Genomic DNA, 20,935 nt, shown 5'->3' with positions numbered 1-20,935 from the left:
ATGATTTTGGTATTCTTTCAAACAATACCATCTTCTCTCTAATTCCCAGTCTTCATTGGTTACTTAAATATATAACTCTTACTTCCTTGAGCACATGTATAGTAACCCCTTAGAATACTTTGCTACTTCTAACATCTGAGTAGGTTCAAAGATATTCAGTTGCCTACCTTTGGTTTGCTTTTTTTTTCCCCCCATTCAATTGTTGTATTCCTATTTTTTTTTTTTTTAAGCTGGAAGATGAACCCTGGTCCTCACATTTACCAGGCAAGCATTGTGCTACTGAGCTATACCTTTGCCTCCTCTATTACGTTTTTCTTGGGCTTTTAAAATATTATTATGTGATAAATCTCAATTCTGATTTCTTCCTCTAAAAGTTTATTTTTATTAAGGATCACTTGTTCAGCTACTTATTTTTAAAGTGAGTTCTCTAAATCTGTGAGGTCTATTTCACACTTTTGTTACTTAGGCTCTGCTGTTCCTGCCAAGATTTTCACCTTTGATTACTTCATTTAGATTGATTTTCCAGGAGTCATCTCTCCATTTGTCAGGAGGACTTGCTGGTTAGAAGTTCGCCTTAAACCAGTCAGGGGCCATTACATCCAGGTAGCACACTGTATTAATATAATTGAAGAACTCAAACTTTTGTCTCATGTCGGTCCCGGTACCAGTTCCCTTAGAGGCTTCTTGTTTCCTCTCTGTTGAATGGACCTAACATTTCAAATACATAATTTTTTAGATCATCACGGATCAATATGATTTTATTTATTACCTTTATTTTCAAGGAGTTGTCCTGTTAAAAGTTTTCCAAAGCTCGCACTTAAGTCCAATGTGTTATGAAACGTGATGTTCTTTTCTGGGGACTCCTTGTGTGATTTGAGGAATATTTTCATATCCTACTGTCCCATTTCTTACTATGCTCTTGGTGTAACCTTGCACATGTATGCAGCACCGTGACACCTAGCTTAGTGTCTGCTCTGCTGTTTCCCTTTCTGTTAGAAGAAATGTAAGGCTCCCAGATCTTTTAAATCATGAGCCACAACATATAGAGAAAGGCAGAGAGACAAAGAAAGAGAAGGAGAAGGAGGGAGAGGAGGAGGGGAGTAGAGAGAGAGAGAGAGAGAGAGAGAGAGAGAGAGAGAATTTTAGAGAGTCTTACAGGTTTCTTCAGACAACCGCAAAAGAACTCTGTATTACATGACTTTTCTTTTTCCTCACATCAGTGATTACACCAGAAAAGCGAATGTGTTCCTGAAATGTTTTAGCTGTATTGACTTTGAGGCTTTCTTTATTTGTGGAACATATAAAGTTTACACCCTTTACTGTAAACTTACACTAAATTTTGTGTTTGTTATGTGGAGATACAACCTGGAAAATATTACCTTCAGGAAAAACTGTGCCCTGTGCTTCCTCAGATGTTGGATTTGCATCCCATTCATTTGTAGACAGTGCAGGACACTTAACACCAGGTTCAAAATTTGCAAGTCTGCTACAGTAGTTCCAGGATGAAAAATGGAGATCATCTCACCAATGACACTGATGTAAGGGTTCATAATTTAAGTGTGTGGAGACACATACAATTGAAAAGACAAGAATGCTCTGGATATAGTTTTCAAACTTTCTTGATTACTTAACTGAAGTAAATAAAGTCTCCTTCATTTTTTTCTGAGATAAGCTCACATTTCAAATATCCACTTTTCCACTCTGCCATATTTGGACATGTTACCGAGTTGGGGAGATACGTGGACAGATGCATAAAACATAGACTGTTGAGTGGGAAGTGGGATGAATGAAAAGATGGAGAATGGATGGATGTGTGAGTACACGTGTGGAAGGATGCACAGATCACAGAACAAGAAGTATGTGAGTACACACATTAACAGTGAATGGATGTCTTGACTCAGAGCTGAACTGAAGAATGGTCAGATTCATGAAGGAAGTAGGAAAGGAGGAAGAAAAGAACATAGAACGAGAAGACCAGTGACTATAGCATCTCGCTATGGTCTTTAAAATGATTTTCCCATGTCCTTTTTGTAAAAATGTCTCTTAGAAGAGATTTATTCTTTTATTAAGTATTTAGTTTTGAACTCATTAGAGTGGGACCATGATCCTAACATGGGAACCCCACAGAGGCTAATTTGACAAAATGAAATGACAGCTACACAGAAAACAATTAAACACTACAGCCCATTTGACAAATACAAATTTAAGGCCTGAATCCTCTATAACTGCAAAGAGAAGCCAGCAATGTTTGATACCAACTGGTGGAAACTGAATACTTTTGCTTTGTTTTTAGAGAAGAACTGCAGCTAAAGAACTGAGTTGAAAAGATCAGTTTTTGCTAAAGCAAAGCTAGTGCTCACTCCAAATTATTGGCACATTTTCTTTATGTTAGTTCTTTTCTGTTTGTTTTTGCATTTATTAAGTCTCAGAATAATTCTTCAATTTAGATATTTTAGTATGATTATATTAAAAGGAAATCTCACTGAAACTTTCTTTTTCTGAAGTTTCAAAAGCTATGAAAAATCCACTAACTGAATCACAAACAATCAGGGAGGCTGGGAAGAGGCTGGAGTGTAAATCTATGGTACAAGAGCCTGGATTCACTCATCATTGCAGGAAAATATTTCTTATTTTCTTTCTGTGTAGTTTGTGATGGTTTCATGACCCATCCAAGGTGAAAACCCAGTCTGAGTTTCACCATTTTCTTTCTTGAAAAAAGAGAGGGAAGCATGTGTTGTTATTTCGCAATTCAGTTATCATGTGGAATGGGAAAGAGGCCCACAAATCATAATAACTGGGACAAAAAATTAAATTAGCTGATTAACTTGTCACTGAATAGTATTAATTAGGCAAAGATTTTGAAACAATGTGTATGAGTACCGATTGTGAAATACTAGTACAAACTTAGGTCATAAGATTTGTGCAGTCATTTAAGGTTCTCTTATCTCTTTTGCTAAGTGATTACAATACCTACAACAATTTTCTAAAATTTAAAATAATAAATACATTGAAATATTATCATATTTATTAGCAGATAGCCAATATTTCATGAATTTGCACTAATATTATACTCCAATTTTATAGAAATAAAAATAAAGTTTTCAAAAAGGGACCTTTATAATTTCTTTTCTCTCTCTCTTTTTTTTTTTTTTTTTTTTTTTTGTGCCAAGGATCGAATTCACGACCTCGAGCTTGCCAGGCAGGTACTTTTGCCACCGAGCTAAATTCCTGGCTTAGCTAATTCCTGGCAATACTTTCAAATAAAAGATCAATCAGAGATATGGAAAAAGAACAACAGAAACTGGGGCTTTTAAATTTTTTGCATTGTTTCTCTAAACATCTAATTATGAGGATTTAAGTATAAGCATTAATGATTCAACAAAATATATGATTGCTCTATTTAGAGCTGTGCTAGGAGCCAATTATATGATATCATTATTTGTAGCTTTAGTCATTGTCATAATTAGCTCAAGTAAAATATGGTTAAACTTAGCATAAAACTTGTTATGCTGACTATGAGCCCTCCGTGGCTTGGAGTTTGATTTGTGTAAACTAAGTGCTGTTTACAGTGCTACAAATGGAGCTCAGTTTCATTCAATCACAGGAAACTTAATCTATTGACTCAGCATTTAGAGCTCTCATCTCTGGTATTCCCTGTTTCCAGGGCTCCATAGCCCCTGTACTTTCCTTTACCCCTGGATGCAGACTTTCCATACTGTTTCTTTAGTTTCACTTTTAAATCCCAGTGAGAACAAAAGTCAAAAAGCATCTGTTGGGAAGTAAACTGTGGAAACCTGTAAAAAGTCTCTACTAAACTCCACTAAACCAACTTAAAGTAACAAATACACAATTATTTGGTGACGGTTAGGAATTTAACAACCTGGAATACAGGTGGAGGTTTTCCCATCAGGTGCTTTCAACCAAAGTCACTCAGTGAAAAAATACTTTTGAAAAGATAGTTGAGGTAAGCATCCAGCAGCTGCTGGACTTTGGCAGCAAAACAATTAAATTTTTGGCTCCATCCAGCTTTCAAATGGTGGAAGGATAGCCCCAAATCCAGGGGGGGCTTTGACATTCAAGAACATTCACATTATAATGGACTATAGGAAATATCACCATAACTTAATCCTGATATCTACAAAAACGCGTGGTAATTTTTACCTACTACAGCACATCTGTCATCTGTATTGCTAAGTTTTCAATTTCTCTGCCTGCTAGACGGGCAATTAACTCCAATAAGATGTCTTCTAAAGGAATGTTTTCTGGCTCGTGCAATGAGGACTCTGATCATACAAAATGCTCCGTAGCTGTTAGCTAAGTACTGAAATTCAATATCTAATCAGAAAACAACATTAAAAAATGCATATGCACAGGAGAAAGACAAGAATTGTGTAGTCTTAGTCCAATATATGGCGTCAGCATCAAGATCATTTGCTTGCTCTTTCAGCCATCCAATATTTAACAAGCATTTATTGTGTTCTCTGCATTATTGTGATAATAATTAATTCAGTGATCTGCAAAGCAGATGTAAATCTTTATTGTCATGGAGCCTATTGTGTTTTGAGCACATGACATACTAAGCAATGTATCCTTAGTAACTGGAACCAGTAGGCATGGGATTTAGCAGGTTTACATTAGCATAGCCATGAAAATTGTCCAAATATTGAAAGACTTCTATACCATTTGGTGGGCGAGCATTGCCTTTTCAGTTCTCGTCAGCCTTCCGGAACACTCCCCATCACTCCAGCAGCTCATTATCATCATTTGTCAAAGAAGTGGGGAGCACCTGTTGGAGTGCAATGATTTATCCAAAACCCCCAGGCAGTCTTGGAGAGCTCCGTGTAGCTCACACAGCCAAGGCTCCCCTGCAGTTTAGCTCAAGCCTTGGTGGAGTGTCCTGTTATGTTCCATGAAGTCACAAGTAGATTTCTTAATAGGAGATACTGTGAGGCTTTTCCTGTGCCTCCCTATCTTGCGAGAGGCTGCCAAGGAGCAAAGATTGTTGTGTCACCCTGGTGCTAGTCAGGCCCGAGGCTTTCCCACTTGCAGCTCTCTTTTTTCTCTGGGCACAGCTGTGATGACAAAATTGCTTGGCCAGAGATTCAAGTTGTATTTGCAGTGGCCAGGAGACCTTCCATTGTGTTGTCTGGCATCCTGGTCCAGTGTCATCCAGAGACTCGGCTCATAAGCTGCCAAAGCCATGCTGATCTTCCTTATGCTTGAAGTGGAACTGATAAACTGTTCAAATTGATTTGGGCTCATTGTCTCTTGTCTGGCTGAATCTATGGGATCATGGCCAGCTGGTTTCAGAGCTTTCGCCATGCTGCTGCAGAGGCACTGCATGAGCGCTAGAAGCCTGTCAGGCACAGAACTCCCAGGACCTGGGTCCAGCCTTCATGACACGGTCAGAGTGTATGGTTCATGTCCAGACCATACTGATCATTTTATATGGAGAATATTGTAAAGAATGGAAATATAAGGGAAGGACAGTCCAGCAGGCCCCAGGAGTAGACAACAAGGGCGCTAAAACTATATTTGTGCTTCAGAAATTGTTCTCCGTGAAACTGAGCATTCCACCTGTGGTCTAGAGAACATTTCAGAACTATAGGGCAGCAAAAGTTTCCCTCTGATTCCAGAAACAGAATACAGGTATAGTGAAACAGTTTGATGGTGTATAATACCATGTCCTATTCAAGGGACTATTGAGAAGGCCAAAGAGACATCATATAAGGCCCTCAACTCAAAAGACCTCTGTGGGCACCCTTGCCAAATCCTGTTGATTCCTCTACTAAAGCTGAAAGTCCATGGTTACTCAGGACGTCCATGTAACCATCTCGCTCCACTGTGTGGACTACCAGTGTCAGTAGTTAACATGGAATTGTGAAGGAGCCCTGTTAAACCGTGAGTTTTGGGAAGACAGGGAAGCTCCTGTATGTTGTTTTGTCTGCATAACCTGTGGCAGCACTGAATGCTGCAAAGAGTAACTGGTAAATCAAAATGGGAGAGAAAGAAGGAAGCAGACAAGGATAAAGGGAGGAATGGACACTGAAAACCAAGAAAGGCTTTTGTCTGGGAGCGTGTGAGCTGGATAAAATGCTTAGCATTTATTAGACTTGTAGTCAACACTGTGAATGTATGAAACAAGATCCTAGTATCATGAGGAATCTATGTGGGATGAAACACACAGTGAATTATAGCCCACGGTATTTACCAGATAGAACGCACATCTCAAACCCAGCTGCATACCAGCTTCCCAGGGAATGCAGTGTTTGGCCTGTTTGGGCGGCTTCTAAACAAAGAAGGTGGATGCATTCTGCACTAACTGACCAGTGCTAGAGGGTGATACTGTTGTTACCCTCGCTTAGGTGCCTGAGTTAACTAAATCAGTGCTAGTGATCCCATAGTGTGAATGCCACAGTGAACTGTTTGCTATCTGCAGGCTCTAAAAGGTTCGCCAGCACTGAGCCAAACAAAGGAAAGAGCTGACCTCTAAGGGATGCGTGAACAAACTGTACGACTATCAAAGTTAATATGATAGAATTTGTAGTTTTGTAATGGCATTAAAGACTCATTAAAAGTTTTATTTTTGCTTTTTTTTTGTCAATATTAAGTTGCATAAGATGCCAATAAAAGTCAATAAATTAAACAGAATGGCATCATGAGGGAAGCAAGGAAAGATGAGGGACAACAAATGTTATGAGGTACAAGGACATTTGTGGTGAAGCTTCAAAAAATGGAGATTCCTGGATACATATGAATCATCAAAACTGAACCAAAAATACAAAAATTTCAAACAATCTAAATAAATAAATAAATAAATAAATACATAAATAAATTTAAAAAAACCTTTAAACTAAGAACATTCCAGTGTTCATTGTTGAATTCTAGAAGAACGTGATTTTTTTGCATTCTATTAGTTGGTGACTTGTGGAGAACTTTTGTGTCTATGTTCGTTAAAGAGATCAGACTGTCATCTTCTTTCTTAGTAGTGTACTTATCTGGTTTGGCATCAGATTGACGATTGCTTTGGGAAATTAACATATGGAAGAATGCCTTTCCTTTCAAAGCACTTGAGGAAGATGGGTACTGTGAGCTCCCTGACGTTCTTCTAGAATTCAACTAGAAGCTGTCCTATTGAACTTTTTAGGGTTAACAAGATTTTGTGTGTCTCTCTGGGTTTCCAGCATCCTCCAGCAGTACACATGTGTGAATCTTTCTGCTCTGCTCTCAACCATCCAGTCTTGCTTGACGACTGACTTTCCGTGAGTGATGTGCTTCACCATATGCACCGCGCTTGTGTGGACCGAATCTCACTGGGGGATGTGAGGGAGAATGAGCTGTGCGGACCTTTGGTAGTCCTGTGGCTGATTTCCTCACTCTTCTGTCTTGCCCTTTCTTGCACTTTCCAGCCGTCATCTAATCTATGCCAAAGCTGCTCTCTGTCTCCAGAACTCAGTGCAAACACATCAAACTGCTGTCCTCACAGCTCTTTGTCCCTTAGTTAGGAAACTGTCCACAAGCAGAAAACAGGTGCAGTTAGTGAGGTCCCCGTATGTCTAGATTCCCAGCCTGGCTTAAGTGGCTCACAGCTGCTTAAGAGAGGAGGATGAGGGTCCTAGTGGCTACAGCTAAGTCTAAGTGAACCTTTCATATTTAAATAGCAAAACTAAGAATACATAACTGGAATAAACTTAAAGAGTTAAACTTGTTTGCTGTCTTTCATTGAACATGTAAAGCTAATTTAACTTCAAGTAAGTTTTGAATAAATAGCTTGCTATAAAAATGTTTACTACTTCTGTTTTTTGTGTTGTGCTAGATCTGTGTTGGTGTATTTTTATTCTAGCAGTGAGTTTAAACCTAAATTTTGCACACTTCTACAAAAAGAAAGATTGATCATAATATATCTTCACTTAGATGAGGAAAAAATACAACTTTAATGCTAGTAACCACCAGTAGGTGTCATTTATGTTTGCTCTGAATTCAATGCAGTCCCGAAATCCAGTCAAAATCATTTGACAAGGGAGGGAGTTGAAATTGGATGATTTCTATCAGAATTTGTGTCCTCATCACTAGAATTGAGGCTGAGACCTCACAGCAACTGTGAAGCAGTCTATCCCAAAGTGCAGGTGTTCTTCTGGGGAGAAGGAAACCAAAAATTTTAAAACTTAACCAAGACATTTTCTTTGAGTAGCTGTGACTGCTCCATGCATATACTCATACATATGTTCACAATATGATCTTATTTCCAAAAACAGTAAACTTGAAAATTTTCTATACTTTTTTCTTAAAAGAAAAGCTCCTGAAACTATATAATTAAATACATTAAAATTCATGTTGTAAAGTGCTGATAACCAGGGTTAAACTACATCATGTGATTTTAGACTGAAAATTAATCCTTACACTTGTATTAGTCATTCAAATACATATCTCTCAGAATCGTTGCAGTTATTAATATTAAAATTATATCACACAGCCTCAGAGTCAAAGTTTATCTTGGTAATACCTGCTTAAAATTTTACCAGTGTGGGGATAAGAATCAAAAAACCTTTATAGATATTTATTCCTTAGCTGTATGGTGAAGTTTGATGTACATTTGGTGATATGGTGATTTTTACACATTTTATCTCACAAGCACTACATAAAATTTCTATTTTAGTACTGATGATCAAGGAATATGTATTTTATATGTAAAAATAGAAGAATTGAATCTTACACAAAAATCCTTTGTCATAGCTACCATTCACAGAGAATCAAGGGCATCTTGCTTAGTTATAAAGATCACCATTTAATCAGTTCATTTTCTTCCTGGGCTAAAGGAGCTTCAGGAATTTCAGCTGTAGATCCAGACTGCTTAGGTTCTAACTCCAAATCTACTGTTCTCAGACACTGAGGAGGGCTCTGCATCCATCAATATCAGTTTTCCTGATGAAAGAAAAGCAATATTAGGCATTTCCATGCAGGTCGTCTGTGCAGCATCACTAACAGATAAAGCTCAGTGACCAGAAGAAACAGCACTGGTCTCCTGTGTCTTAAAGTCTGAGCTCCTTGTCATGCGTTTCTATTTCAATTAATCTTCTGGAATATAAGAGGGAGTGGAATAACTGTGCATTTCCTTAGAAGAATGTCAGTCTTAGTTTGCTTCTTTGTGTTTTTCTGTGTCTTGATATAAAGCATACACACACACATTTGTGCACACATGCATGGAGTATTCTAGGTCTAATCTTTGTTTTCAGGTGAACTATGCACTTGGATTCACTTTTCTTTGTTTCTGAAAAGAATGGTTCCCTAAAATGAAATGTAATATTTATTAGAATTTTCTTATAAAACTTCTTACTTGGAAAACTTGTATTTCTTTTGTGGCTTGAGGGTGTTTACTATCTTTAACAATGAGAATTTTGCAGCCATTGAACATATACTTTACATCTGGATGCCACAAATCTTGAAAAAAAAAATACTGCTCAGTCAGGAAAATAGGTTGGAGATTTTGACCGTATTATCAATGTCTCCTTTTACTCTAGCTACCCCAACACTACCTTCACTCCACACTGCTGAGATACATTGTCACGTTTCATACACAAGTTAGCTGCTTAATCTGTTTATGGTTGCATTATTTTAGTGGTATCATTGCCTTGGTGAGGTTTTACAGAAAAGTTACAAAAATATATACATAATACTTATATTTTGTGAATCTCAGAGAATTTCGATACAAATTAAAATCAGATAGATATTCTTATTTGTAGGTAGGAGAATAGAAGAGAACTGAAAATAAATCGCTCCATGAGCTTTTTAGGAACGTGGACTCACAAGTGGACTCACAGTATTTGTCTGATGGATTTAGAACCTTGCAGATTTAGCCCTTCCCAAAGTGTTATACAATGAGTCATTAAGATTTCAGATAAAATTTAGTCATCTGCCATCATGTTCTCTTAATCTCCTTAATTTGATACAACCATAGGTTTACATGTCTTACAAGAAATTACAAGGCAGCTTGTGCATTAAAGACACGACAGTGTTGTGGTGTGGAAGCTCCCTGTGAGGTGAGTCTTGGGGAACAAGCAATCACAAGGAGTAACTCCAAGACCACAAATGAGGTTCATGGGACATGGGGACAGACCAAGCTCCAGCATTTCCGTAGACTATAAAACCTTGAAGGGCAAAAGTTCCACAATTGTTAGTAAAGTCAGAATGATAATATTAATTCTGTCACAATAAGTATAAAGCTCCAATGAGAAAAGGACCTATGAGAAGGCCAGTGTTCCCAGGGTGGTGTGTGAGTTTCCTCAGCAGGAAGAGATCTGGGTTTCTTCTTGGAGAATATCAGTCCCCTACTAGGCTCATCAGGCTCTGATTCGTCCACTTCCTGTTTAACAATTATACAGCCTCATTTGGTAATTGGGCCTTCACTTGCAACCTCATGCGTACAAAATGTGTTTTCTGCTCTGAAAACAGTCCCTTCAGAAATTTCATTAGGTCACAGAACGTCAGTCAAAGCAGTATTGAATTTTTACTGGATTCTCTGAAATAACCTTACTTTTATTTCTCAAGAGGTTTCAATTTCTCTGTTTAACATTGTCAAAAGGCTATCCTTGTAGGGATCATTTCTGTAGTATGTGTAACTTTGTTAAGTTAAAACTAAAATAATTTTCTATCTAAATTCCTTGTCTTACATGGATAAGATTCACAGACCTTTCTATGCGTAATATGAACACTGTGCTTGACCTAACCCAGCATCTGATCACTTAAAAAGCAGGACCAAAATTGTCACTATAGGTTGGAATATGAAATTCTTGTAGTTATTTTTGCTTACTATTTTTTGTAATCTTCACTCTCACACATTTTCTTTGCTGGCATTCCCAGATCCAAAGAGTTCTTGAACATGTAAATAATTGAAATCTTGTAATGAATGTCAAAAACTGTTTTGGAGAAAATTGTTTTATTTCCAAAATTTTTTTAAACCTAGGTATAACATTCCTAGGCTATATTGGTTTTTCTCTGTTGTATACGTAATAGAAAAAGGAAAATATATGATTAATCAAGTCACACATTTGCTAAGTGCTTTATAAGTGATTAATTCATTTAATCCTTACAATTAATTCTATAAGGCAAATTCTATTATCTTCATGTTTGACGAGAAAACTGACAAATGCAGAGGTCTGTTATATTGCCTGAGTTAATAAAACCTAAAAAAGTAAGGACGATTCTCAAGTCTTACGTTTGGCATATACCATTTGTTTTTCTTGGTCTACTAAAATGAGGACAAATATACAGAAGAGGTATGCACAACCTCAGAAGCTAGCATTTAGTTGCACATGTAGAAAAAAAGCAGTATTATGCATGCACAATTCTGCTTATTTATGACAGAAATTAATTCCCTCTGGGGGATGGGAACCATGAGAATCAGATATGCTTTTTGGTATTCTCACATTTTTCCTATTTAGTCACTGATTTCAAATAATATCTTTGCAAGGTAGATAAATCACCATATGATTTGACTCTGGCCTTCTCTGTCTTCCTTTGCTTGCCTTCAGCTGAATATGACCTGTGTATAGGAACCTCATTTTTCCTCAGATCCATGAAGGTCTCAAAATTCTGACTAAAAACTGGGATCAGTGTTTACTTGTGTTTCTGCTCAAGTAAATTGAGTTAGAGGAGTTTTCTTAATAACCTGTATCTATATCAATAGCGTCTTCCAAGAAAGAAACAAACTCAGAAACTAAAGATCATTGATGAATGTATACAAATGTGTCTCCATCTGGCCGCGAGACAGCGGTGCACGGCCCTCCACACCACAGGCTGGTCGTCTGCTAGCAGCTTCCTGCCAGCGGGGCTCACACATAGGAAAGCCAGCAGGTTATCTCAGCGAGCTCTGTGCAGAAACTTTCTTTCATCCCATTGATCAGGCCATGTACAAAAACACAACCAGAATCTCTGATGGGAAGAGCTGCAAGCCACATGGCCAAGGAGGTGGACAGAGCAGGAAGGAAAACAGAATTTTTGGCTCCAGGTCCTACATATAGCTTCTCACACTATGGGTCCCTGCGTATTTAATTGCTAGTAGAATAACTTTGGGAAAAAGATAGAGAAACAGATATACAGATGATAGATAGATACATAGATAGGTAGATACATGACAGATGGATAAATAGATATCAAAATGAGAAAGTCACTTGAGGAAAAGAAAAACTTGTAAATATTTTAATATTCTTTTGCATGCTATATATTATATACTGACCTCATTTAGCTTACACGTGGCTCTGTGTGTCCCTTTATACAAATAAGCTCTGCTAAGTAAGAATTTTCAACATTCCACTGACCAAGCAATGTACAAAAACACAGCCAGAACTTCCTGGTGCGAATAGCTATGGGTATATTCAGATTTAGTGTCTCTTTCACTGTAAGTTTTGGGTTTCTTTCTTATACTATCAGTGAAGAGACTAGGTTTTGCATGTATTACAAGTTTATTAATAGTTTTAAATTATAGATTACTATACAATTATAATTAATAAAATGGCAACATTCATAAAGCTAATTAAAATAAATATTATTTGTTATTCTTTCTCTTAAACTATACCACAACAAACTGGAAGAAATAAACAAATGTAGAGATTAAGTTTGTAGGGCTTGATTTTTAATACAAAAAGAACTTTTAATTCTCGTAGCATAGCTCAGTGCTGTAAAAGAAAAAATATAAGGATTATGTAAAAGATGAATGGATGAGTGAAATGATGCTGGATGACCAAGGTGGTACAAGTGCTGTACTCTATGATAATGAAACTGCCAAGGATTCTTATTTCTCAACTTATGGGTGGTTGTATGGTATGTAAAAATATTGTCCCTTCCAGTTTAGAAAAGGCCGGTGCTTTGCCCAGGATCCCATCCCTAGAAAGGGAGGGACACAGGTTACACAAAACATCCTGCACATCTGAGGTCATTGCTCTTTTCTTTGGCTAGCACTGTTCTGGTGTTTGAAAAGGTAGAAGGACATGACCTGACACCCAGGTAAATGGAACAAAAGTCAGAATTAGAAATACAGTGAACACTAGTACATGAATCTGCTTGAGTTGTCATAAAAAATGACACAGACTGCGTATTTAACAGAAATTTACTGTTTTAATTTTTTTTTTTTTTGCCTTTTTATTTTTATCAGTACTGGAGATTGAACTCACGACTGCCTGCTTGCAAGGCAGGCACTTATGCCGCTGAGCTAAATCCCCAGACCCCCAGAAATTTACTTTTTAACAACTCTGAAATTCTGGCCCAGCCCCAGATTAAGTAATTCATAGATTTGGTGACTGCAAACTCTTTGTGGTTTGGTGACAGTAGCTTCTCGTCCTGTTGCTGCCCGGCTTCTTCACTTTATAATAAGACTAGGAGTACGGCAAGAGAATCAGGTTTATTTTTCTTCCTAGAAGACTCCAGGTCCTATGGGAAGCTGCAAGACACCACCTGAAAGACCTTATTTAGTCTTAATTACCCCCTCATGGCTCTGTCATTAAGCACAAATCTATTGGGCATACTGGGCCTTAGGATTTGTATATGAATTTGGGAGGAGAATGTGTTTCAGTGTAGAAACACAAATCTCTTTTTTTCAAGATCTCTTTGAGAAAAGTGTTTTAACGGGGTGAAACATTTAGTATGTATTTACTCAGAAATACCATTTTCTACATATAAACCGAATGACTCTATAACACTTTATTTTTAACCTGTATTGTAACTAAAATGTACGGGATACATTTTCCTGTTTTTGTATTGCTGAAAGATAGATGCTTAAAACATAGTTGGCGATTATGGAAGTTACTGAAAACTTTTGCCTTTCGTCTTACAGGCCCAACAGCTTACGGATCTGGAGCAAAAACTAGCTGTAGCCAAAAATGAACTAGAGAAAGCCGCTCTCGACAGGGTGAGTTTATTCAGGAACCATCACACTTCGGTTTTAGCAAACAATGTGAGAGTACACTCATGGCACCCTTTGATTTATTAATGCAGTTTCAGATGCAATGCATGTAAGATGGTTATAGAATTCATGAATATTTGAGGGTCTTCTTGGATTGCAAATGTTCCTTGTGTTTGCTGCTACCATAAATTTACAAGTTTCAGTCCCTGTGGGTTCACAACACTTTTTACCTCACGATGACATTCTTTTTTGAAAACCATGAATAAACATGCATTAGGCATCAACTGAGATGTCGAGTGTTAATTTTGAATGAATGAGTTGGAAAGAAGCGTGAGCACTGATTGATATCCAATTGATATATCTGGTTTTTATATGTGTTTCTGAGACTGCTTGTTTGAATCTACTTGCAAGAAAGGGCAAAGGCATTCAGTGTAGTACTGCTTATGTTAAAAAAAAACAGGAGTAATTTAGCTTCTTGCTATTAGTACAATTAACTTATGGTTCAAATATTGTACAGGTACTTTGAAATAGCAATAAAATATATTTATAAACAAAAATTTTTATCAAAATACTGTTATATCTACATTATATAATGTGGAGTGAAATTCCTAATTATATGTATAATATTTAATGATTGTTTACTTATAAGGCACGTTTTTAAATTCTACTATAATGACAGATTAAGTAGAAAGATACACATCAAATTTGTAGATGGAATTATCTTTCCATAATTAGAGTAAAATTGTACTAGGAATGCTTACCAAAAAAAATCCACCTATTCCAACTTGTGTTATCTTCCAGAAATTGTGCAGATAGAGAAATCTTTAGTTCATATAAGCACATATATGTATTTTGCATATAACAATGAATCATACATGCTTGGAAATATACATTTGAAACATGCAATAAAGTTTACAGCACATATTAATACACTACATGTAAGTATGTATATGTAATATCAGATGAATTTCATACAATTATATTAAATATAGCAAAAATATATTACATATTAAAGCTACTGCTTTTAAAATCGAATATTTAAATCAGACTTCTATTAACTCACATTCATCATTTTCTTTTCTATATGCCCCAATATTTCTCTAAATCTATTTAATCAAGGAAGTTATTCTGTCTGCTGTCATTTTTTGTGATCATAGCTTAGTATTAATTTTAGTAAGTTAAATAACACATGTGCATTTATAACCTTCTTTTGCAGTAATATACTCTACGTATTCGGCAAGTTTGTAAAGAAAAGTGTTGCTTTCTACTTAGAAATTTGTGCCAGGGGTTAATTTGCAAGAAGAGAAAAGAAAACAATGTTTGAATGTTGATTTTTTTGAGCTATTCTTAAATGGCATTCACTAACCACCTGTTACTGTGCAGTGGTGTTTAAGGGTCAAACTGAAATTATACTTCTGAAAGATTGGCATCTTTCTCACTTTGGCATACCTCTTTACTCTGATAACAAAAACTTCACAACTAAGGTAGCAAACATAGTAGAGCGAATATCTAGATAGTCTTTGATTAAGTGTGTTACTATGAACATTTCATGGGTGTTGATGATTGTATTTTGTTAGATTTAGAGCCTAGTGACACAATGAGCTTTTGATTGAATAATTTAATAATAACTTGACTCCTTTGAAATTGCCACATTTAAAATAATTTGTCATTGACTTTTAATGGGTTATTGATTAACATTAATAGATTGTTGGTGGATATTTGATGGACAGTGTTTTGTAGGATATTGAAAAGATTTTTATTACCAACAATTTAGTTTCATTAGGTTATTTTATTTTACAGAAAAGAATGTGTGTCAATGTATGCTAACCTTTGACCTCATCCCACTCATACAATACGATGTATCTTTTTTTTTTTTTTTTTTTTTTTGTCTTTTTTCCTTTTTATTGGTACCAGGGATTGAACTCATGACTGCCTGCTTGCAAGGCAGGTGCTTATGCCACTGAGCTAAATCCCCAGCCCTGATGTATCTTTTTAAAAAAGTTTTTCCTCTTTCTAAAATTGGCCGAATCAGGAATCCAGAGGCGTATACAACCCTAAAGTTCACCTAGACCACCCTTTGAATAAAGCTCTTCTCTCTCACCCTTCCCATCATCTCTGCTGCATGATTTACATCCTAAAAAGATGTTGAATTCCCATGATCCTGGCAGGGTCTGATGAGCTCTGAGTTTTTATCGTCTCTGACTATTAAAGCACTATCTTACCTGAAATGTTTTGTCTAATGTAGCTTCATAAATTCTTTTAATTAGTCAAAGGTTAACTAGTTTTGAAGGTTTTGTTTTTTTTTTTTTTTTTTTTTTTTTTTGCAGGACTCCCTTTTGTTAAGTTCATGACATATAGAAAATATATGAGACATAACCTTGGCTCATATCCATGCCATAGTATTCTTGGGCAACAACAACTGAGTTAAGTTGTACACTGAGCCATGGTCCACGGGATACTATAAGCATAGAGAATAAATGTTTATATTAATATGCAGAGCATATGTCTAGTCATAGAGGGCAGAATTTATTAATACATCATAATTTGCTCAGAGTCACAGAATTCATGACCAATGTACAGCATTTCTCTATTTCTGAGTTTTGTGCTTTCCTCTTCCTCAATTCCACCTTCTGCAGACATCATCAAGTAGCCGTGCATCTCGGCCATCGTGTAGATTTTGGAATGAGGAAGCACTGTGTAGCAGATGTGCATAAGTTTCCCAGCCCAGTCTTCCTGGAATCCTACCATGGCACAGCTGCTCTGTTTAATTGCTGTATTCAAAACCCTCAATCTCCTCAAACACTCATGGGACCTCTACTACCACCTTTTTTGTTAAGAGTGATGACAAGGGAGAATTATGTACATCAAAAGATGAAAGCACTAAGACACTGTTGGACAGATCAGTTATTACTGCTATAGGAAGATGAGTTCACACAGACCCACTTTTTGCTTGTCTTTTGTATTTTGTTTTCTTGAGACAAGGTCTTGCCTTGTGGTTCAAGCTGGCCTTGAACTCACAATATAGTCAGGCTGACCTCAAACCTCCCCAGTGCTAGGATTACACGCAAGTACACCCCCATCTGGCAACAATTCTCTCTTTACCCTTTAGGATTTTTGTCACTGTTTTTTTACCATGGACTATAAAAGCGTTTAATATGGCAGGGTCCATTTCCAAAAACCTCCTGCCAGATGCATATGAGGCACATAAGCTGTAGCCAAGTCAGGTTAAATTTGCAGCTCACTTCAAGATGAATTAAAAATGCAGTTTAATGAGATCATACTTCTCCTCTCTCCATCATCTTTCTATGAGAATTGTTATTCTCTTCAGGTCTCTAACTCCTAAGACCATTATATCATGGCTTAAAACAGCCTTCAGTAACCCATCAGCAGCATGAAGTCTACATCCCACCTTGGTTATTCTGGCACAATTAATGAAAGAGGGCTTTGTTTACTACATAAACAATAACAATCTGAAGATCTAAGAATCAACCTTAAGTTTACAAATAATCAATTGTTCATTTGGCAATACATTATTAATTAGAACCAGCATTAATTGCTGGGATTTAAAAAGGATTTATGGCCTAGGAGTCTCTTAAAGTTTCACTTAAAAGTTTGCAGGGTGTCTGACTGTAACAAGGTATCATCCAGGAAATGACAGTGCCAGGGACAACTTCGTAGAATACCGAGTCTAAGGAAAAACAGGTTGAAAACTGCCTTTCAAAGCATAATAGAAATATACAAAGTTGTAAATTATAGCCCATTGTCACAAGAAAAAAATGTATTATTTTCTGAGAAAAAATACTAACACGTACACGTTAAGTTACTTTATATACCTCTCACAATCCTAAATCACACATACCAATAATTTCTCATATGCATTCCATACTATTCAACAATTATGCGAATAATTTGGATCTGAGAAAATAATTTTCTCATATACATAATTCAAAGTATAATATAAAAATCACTTCATTATTTTTCTCTGTAGAAGGACAGTAACCTCTATCTTCTTGTGAATTTATTTTTTCATTTAACAAAAAAAAATTGAATTAGATACTGGTAATGATGCAACAAATATACCAACCTTCAAAGGTATTGCATCTGAGATGGTGATTTCACATGGTGACGAGGCCTAAGTAAGACACAAATTTAGGAAGATGTTAGAGACATTAGCAAAATGTCAAATGTCAAAATGCTTCTTGGGAAGCTTGGTCAGGATCTGTTTTCAAGAAGATAATCCATGAGCTTATTGTGTGAGTGTTTAAACTGAACATTTAAGGTTCTGTAGGCACAGGAAACTGATCTCACAAATGTTCTAAGATGAGAATGAACTTGGGACAATTGAAAAGCTATAATAAGGGACACTGAGAAATCAGCATCTTAGGTAAGGAGTTTGCAATTTATTAGCACGTGGCAAAACAAGTGAGAAAAGTGTCTTGTAAAGCCAGGTGTAGAGAGCCAAAAATAAGATAGACCTTAGAATAGAATAAACTTTAAACTCTCGGGGAAAGTACACTAATCATAGTTACATGCCAATTCATTAAGGAGCCTCTTGTTCTAGCAGACTTCAAAGTGATCAGCTTTGAATTTGAATGTCCCTAACACTACAAATGAAAATGCAAAGGCGTTATGGTGTGTAAAATCTTTGTCTGGGTCCTGCTCATGAAATTGAAGTGACCCACATCTGAGTAGGACCAGCCACAGGCTCTAGTAAGTTAAGAGGGACTTACTGGAGGTTTGATAGAAAAATGACCATGTGAAGGCAGGTTGCTCACAGTAATCCAGGGTCTCTGGAGGAAAAATTTCTAATGCAATCCAGGAATTCAGCTAGAATCTAGGAGATCACAAGGCAGGCTTGTAGTGCAAAGAAGATAAACTGGAATGGAAAGGTTAAGAATAGGTTAGAAAACAAGAGCACAGTGAGTATTATAGCCAGGAAAGACACGGGACAGAGAATTCATCTTGTAATGTTGACACTGCTCATCTGGGTTTACGGTGGCAGGGTCAGGTGGCCTGCAGTAGAAAAGGATTGCACTCAATGTCAGATAATTTAAAACCCAACATACATGTACACTCCCTTCAGTTTGCATTGAGAAAGTGTCTCGCCCAAACTGTATTTACTGCAAATGTGTCTTTGAAAGCATTTAGCTTGATGGTGTTCATTATTCTGAACATCTCAGTTCAGCTGTTACATTCAGAGACATCCCTATCACACGTGTGCTTCAGGTCGTTCCCAGAATCTGATCTTAGCCACCAGCCTTAAGATCAGTCACGACAAACTGCAGTAGACTCAACAAATGCCATTGTTCCCTGCGTGATCTGAAGATTGAAATCCAACGTTTCAAAACAGTATAAATTTTAGCACTTAGCCAAAACCTGCCTGATTCTGGTGCATTATTCCTTTCACTGTTTTTGAATGAGAAAACACTTTCATAGCTCAGTGCAATCTGTGTTATTTAACTCTTAAATTCTCAGTGTCACAGCCCAGGATCATGGAGAAATATAAGAGAAGAGTCTTTTAAGATTGGCATGATGCCCCAAGAGAAAGCTCATCAGAACCAATTCTGCGTTTCTACTTGGCTTTGGAAATATGTTTCTTTTACTACATGCGGAAATAATATTTTCACTTAAGTTTTCTTAAGTTTTTTTATGCCAAATCTGTTTGCTGATCCCTTCCAATCCCTTGCTGATACCTTCAGGAATTGTGTTAACTGTTGAAAAATTTAGACACAAGTGTATATACATGCACACACACATATATCAATGTACATACACAAAATTGGTGATAAATTATATAATGGAAGCAAATACAATCAATAATAAAACTAATGGAATAGGGAAGAGGCAAGGATCGAATAATAAAGCAAACATATCCAAGGTCCATTTTTGTTTAGTAAAATTGCAATTCTTAAATGTCATCACTGAACTTTGGCACTTCCCCCACACTAACCAACACTCCTCCACCCTAGTATTATAAGCTTCTTATTTCATGTTAGATAACTTGACAGAGCAACAATAATGAGACAGAAATGCATGCCTGTCTCATTATCCACACAAGTACATTGTCAGTTGTTTGTATCCTAATGCTTGAAAAAAGTCTCCTTATTCAAATGAGAGATTTCTGAGTTGATATTGCCTCAGTAAACACTCTTATCTTAAAGGCAAACATGAAGAGAAGAAAAACAAACAAACAAACAAAAAACAATGTCAGGCTTTAGGAAGGCTGCAGGTGAACTGTTCAAGGAGGGCTCTTTTATAAGGAAATGGTAAAGAGGAGAGTTTGCTGTACAAACTTATGTTCCTGGCACAGTATATAAAATACATTTGCTTGCCTAGCTAGAAAGGCAAATCATATCTCGCTGCTTCACTGATCCATGCATGCACCAAAGCATAAATTTCATGTGTTCCAATTTGTCCTTTGAACTGGGCTCCTGTCATCTATCTCTTTCAACTCTTTTGTGGTCAGAAGGCAACATGCTATGTCCTAAATGGATGTTAACATAGAATTAATCAGTTCATGTCCCAATTATTCCTTAACCATTAGTTTTCCTAAAGGTTTTATATGTCTCATCAGTTTAGTGATGGAATTTTTGGGATCATTTGTACCAAACTTTTTATTAATCTTGCTAGCATGAAATATTTTTAAAAGCTGAAAGGGATGACTGATGGAAGTTAGAGACAGTTTTCTACCTTCAGCCTGCCCTAGGATCCAAATCTCAAATCCTGTGAAAACTTTGACTTTCCTTTTTGTATAGTAAATAGCAATATGAATGCCACTTTCACAAGTTTTAAAAGCACCAAATTATTCCTTGCATATGCAAATGCGTGGATTATTGGCATATGCCCATGCAGGTAGCTGTTTCTATTCTCAGTTCAGGTTAAATTCCATTACCTAAGAAGGTGCAAAGTCCTGTCAGAAATGCATCTCTGCTTCCAAGGATATGGGGAAACAAAGCAGCAACAGGGTAAACTAAGAAGTCTAGGGGCCTCGAGTATGTTATTTTGCAGCAAATCATTGTGATTGAAATCGAAGTGAATAAA

The 20,935-nt window shown here is 36.7% G+C and overlaps 1 protein-coding gene across 5 annotated transcripts in view; it reads left to right on the top strand.

Moving 5' to 3' along the window:
- The window catches only part of LOC100726918 (leucine zipper protein 2), a 433,952-nt gene that overhangs the window by 362,949 nt on the left and 50,068 nt on the right, over positions 1–20,935 (top strand). For all 5 annotated transcript variants that reach the window (XM_063256769.1, XM_063256771.1, XM_063256768.1 and 2 more), the window contains one exon: positions 13,826–13,900. In XM_063256769.1, the coding sequence (XP_063112839.1) occupies positions 13,826–13,900 (75 nt within the window). The remainder of the gene's footprint in view (positions 1–13,825; positions 13,901–20,935) is intronic.

This window comes from Cavia porcellus, unplaced genomic scaffold (assembly GCF_034190915.1).
Source record: "Cavia porcellus strain 051 isolate PalLab524CR breed Dunkin Hartley unplaced genomic scaffold, mCavPor4.1 scaffold_9, whole genome shotgun sequence".
Classification (NCBI taxonomy): Eukaryota; Metazoa; Chordata; class Mammalia; order Rodentia; family Caviidae; genus Cavia; species Cavia porcellus.
This window is presented reverse-complemented; position numbering and strand designations above follow the sequence as displayed.